The 3,157-nt window shown below is 60.6% G+C and overlaps 1 protein-coding gene across 1 annotated transcript in view; it reads left to right on the top strand.

The window, feature by feature from the left end:
• Positions 1 to 2,697, top strand: part of LOC103770804 (carbonic anhydrase 15-like) — a gene marked incomplete at its 5' end in the record, with an annotated part of 3,166 nt that extends 469 nt beyond the window's left edge. The window contains 5 exons of the mRNA XM_008938082.1: positions 11 to 85; positions 800 to 892; positions 1,219 to 1,285; positions 1,488 to 1,654; positions 2,479 to 2,697. Of these exons, the coding sequence (XP_008936330.1) occupies positions 11 to 85; positions 800 to 892; positions 1,219 to 1,285; positions 1,488 to 1,654; positions 2,479 to 2,697 (621 nt within the window). The remainder of the gene's footprint in view (positions 1 to 10; positions 86 to 799; positions 893 to 1,218; positions 1,286 to 1,487; positions 1,655 to 2,478) is intronic.
• Positions 2,698 to 3,157: the final 460 nt, after the last annotated feature.

Below are 3,157 nucleotides of genomic sequence, written 5' to 3'. Positions count from 1 at the left end.
TGTGCTTCAGCTCCCCTTCCACTGGGGCAGCCCAACCGGGAACGGCTCCGAGCACACCCTCGACGGGCACCAGCTCCCCATGGAGGTAGGCAAAAAAAAGAGCACCCATGGTGCGCTCTGAGTGGGCCAAGTCCTTGGTGTGTGAGCAGGTGCAATGTGGGTGTGTCCCAGGGCTGCCACACGGCGGGGTGACCGGGCTCCATGGCCCTGCCCTGGAGCCCGTGTGCCCTGTCACCGTGGCCTCACGCTGGCAGGGGGGTGCAACGACCTGCTGCATGGGGCACCTGTGTGGTTAAAAAGCAGCTGACATGAGGCTCAAGATTTCTCTTTACTGTGCATGGGCCAAGCTGCCTTTTGGGAAGCACTCGGAGGGGTTTGGAGGGCTCTGTGCCCTGCCGGGACCACACACCGAGTCAGTGAATGCAAGCAACAGTCTGGAGGAGCGTGCTGTGCCAAGGGAATCAGGATCCTGCTGGGTGAAAGAGGCTCTGCGCCTCTAAAATGTTAATTATCTGCCAGAAGAGAGCAAACTTCATGTCTTGCAGCTGGTGGGTGCCTTGGGACCACTGGCCCTCTTTCTCCTCCTCTTCAAAGGATGCTCACTTCATTCGGGTGTTTTGTTCCTCCCAACAGCCACCCCATGAAAGCTCCTGTGGGACCAGGAGGACTTTTCTGGGAGTGGCTGTCTCAGTGTCCGGCTGTTACGGGCTGGCTGGATAGATCTGTGGGCGAGCACCCCACTGCTGGGGCGGTGGCTGGGGATGGTTGCCCACCCTTAGTTCCTCCATGCTCTCCTCAGCTGCACATTGTCCACATGAACATCAAGTATCGGACACTGGCGGAGGCCAAGGGACATCCCAACGGGCTGGCCGTCCTTGGCTTCTTCTTCCAGGTGGGTCTGTGGGGGTTCACCCTGCTGCCGGGAGGGGAGGCCCTGGGAAAAGGTTGCTCTCGGTGTGGCTGGGGAAGGATTTACAAAGGCCACCCTGAGGGAGTGGGGCAGGGTGGGAAGGTTGGGTTGGTGCTGGGAGGTGCTGAGGAGTGAAAGGTGCCATGATTCCCCTGCCAGCTTTGTGCAAGGGGGTCCCAGCTGGGATCTCGCTGGCGGCACGGGGCCAGGGCTGGCTCTGCCTGTGGAGGCTTTCTGTTGCAGGATGGCCAAGCTCTGCCCTGCTCCTGCTCTGCCTGGCCCCAGCTGCTTGTTCCTCCACTCTGCAGGTCTCCGAAACCCCGAACACCAACTACAACACCATCGTGGTGGGGCTGAAGAATATCTCCTATGCTGGTGAGTTGCCTCCTTGCCAGGGCAAAGGCAGAAAGAGGCTCTGCTGTGGGAGAGCAGGGGTGCACCCCGGCGGGTTGGCTGGGAGGGCCCTGGCGGTCTGTGGGGCCATCTGGCTGCAGGGAATCTGAAGGGGGTGGCCCTGCTGCCCCACCTCAATGTCCCTGGCACAAGACGGGCTGAATGCCCATGTCTCACCCTGCAGGGGACTCTGTGGATTTGGCCTCCACCTTCCGCCTAAGCACCCTGCTGCCGCGCTCTGGCCAGCTCTCCGGGTACTACCGCTACCAGGGCTCCCTCACCACCCCCGACTGCAGCGAGGCTGTTGTCTGGACTGTCTTCGAGGAGCCAGTGGAGATCGGCTGGGAGCAGGTACTGGCATGCACGGCCCTGTGCTCTGGCAGCCAAAGGGCTGGACCTCCGGGTGGACAGAGCTCAGCGCCTCTCCTTGTGCTTCACCTGACCCCAAAGCAGGGAAAATCACCTCTGTGCTTATGCTCCTGGCAACCTGGCAATGAATTAATTTTTTGAGGCTTAAGTAATGGAGCCATGGCCACCTGCCACTGGGGAGAAATCCTGTCTGTAGTGCTCTCCTGCCCAGCCCCAGTACTGAGAAAGTGAACCCACTGGAGCTCAGAAGAGGCTGCAAGGACGCGACTGGCTGGGTGGGTGAATGGATGGAGACGTGAGTTCTCCTCTGCTGCCCAAGCATCTTAGTAGATGTATTTCCTTGAGGGTGTCATGGGCCAGCTGCTCTTTAAGTGCTCAGCGCAGGTGATGAAACGTGATTAGCTGCTCTAAAACTCAAGAGCCAGTCCTTGCAAGGCCCAGGCTCTGTACTTAATGCTCCAGCTCTGGTTTGGGGAGAGTGGTGAGGGGTGGTGGGAGGACACCTGCCAGCATGGGGCAGGACAGCACAAAAGGGGGCACACAAGTGGGCAAGGGCTCAGGGCACCCAGTGAAGAGATGCCCACAACTGCCTCTCCTCCTGCACAGCTTCAGGCGTTCGTCAGCACCCTCCACTTCCCAGCCGAGGGCCCCATGCTCCTAAAAATGACCAACAACTTCCGCCCGCCGCAGCCCCTGCACAGCCGCAAGGTCTTCGCCTCCCGGGCAGCCACGGCCAGTGCACAAGTGGGCAAGGGCTCAGGGCACCCAGTGAAGAGATGCCCACAACTGCCTCTCCTCCTGCACAGCTTCAGGCGTTCGTCAGCACCCTCCACTTCCCAGCCGAGGGCCCCATGCTCCTAAAAATGACCAACAACTTCCGCCCGCCGCAGCCCCTGAACAGCCGCAAGGTCTTCGCCTCCCGGGCAGCCACGGCCAGTGGGGGGTCCCCACGTGAGGGCCGCCCCCAGCTCCTCTTCCCCCTGCTCCTCCTGGCTCTGCTCAGACCCTTCTCAGCAGTCCTGTAGGGTCTGGCCCTGCTTTTCACCAGTCTCCACATGAGCATCATGGCCCTGCAGTGGTGACAGGGAAGCCACACAGCTGGTGCATGGGGAAATGGGAAAAAAAACCCCAAACACAAAAAGCATGTAAAGGCCTCAGCTGGGTCTGATTTTGTAAACCTGGCTGGCTGTAGAGGTGAATCTCTGAGAGTCCAGAGCCGCCCTGCTGTGCCCCTCTATAGCCAGGCAGTGAGAGACACCCGGGAGGGCTGCTGGAGGGGCTGGAATAAAGCCGAGGTCCTTGCTGGTGGCTGTGGGTGGCTGCCTCTTTGGCTGTGTCCCTTCGGCATTGCTGGGGTTTGGTGCTTGGCACGGGGGCGTGGGGTTAGTGGGGAGGTGACATGGTGTCTGGGTGGCATGTGGCGCCGCAGGGGTTATGGGACTCCCGCTCTCCCCCCTGTGCAATAAATCCCCGGGTTCAAATCCC

The sequence above is a fragment of the Merops nubicus genome, unplaced genomic scaffold (genome assembly GCF_000691845.1).
Source record: "Merops nubicus isolate BGI_N331 unplaced genomic scaffold, ASM69184v1 scaffold43143, whole genome shotgun sequence".
NCBI lineage: Eukaryota > Metazoa > Chordata > Aves > Coraciiformes > Meropidae > Merops > Merops nubicus.
Note: the sequence above shows the minus strand (reverse complement) of the source record. Positions and strands in the feature narration are given on the sequence as shown.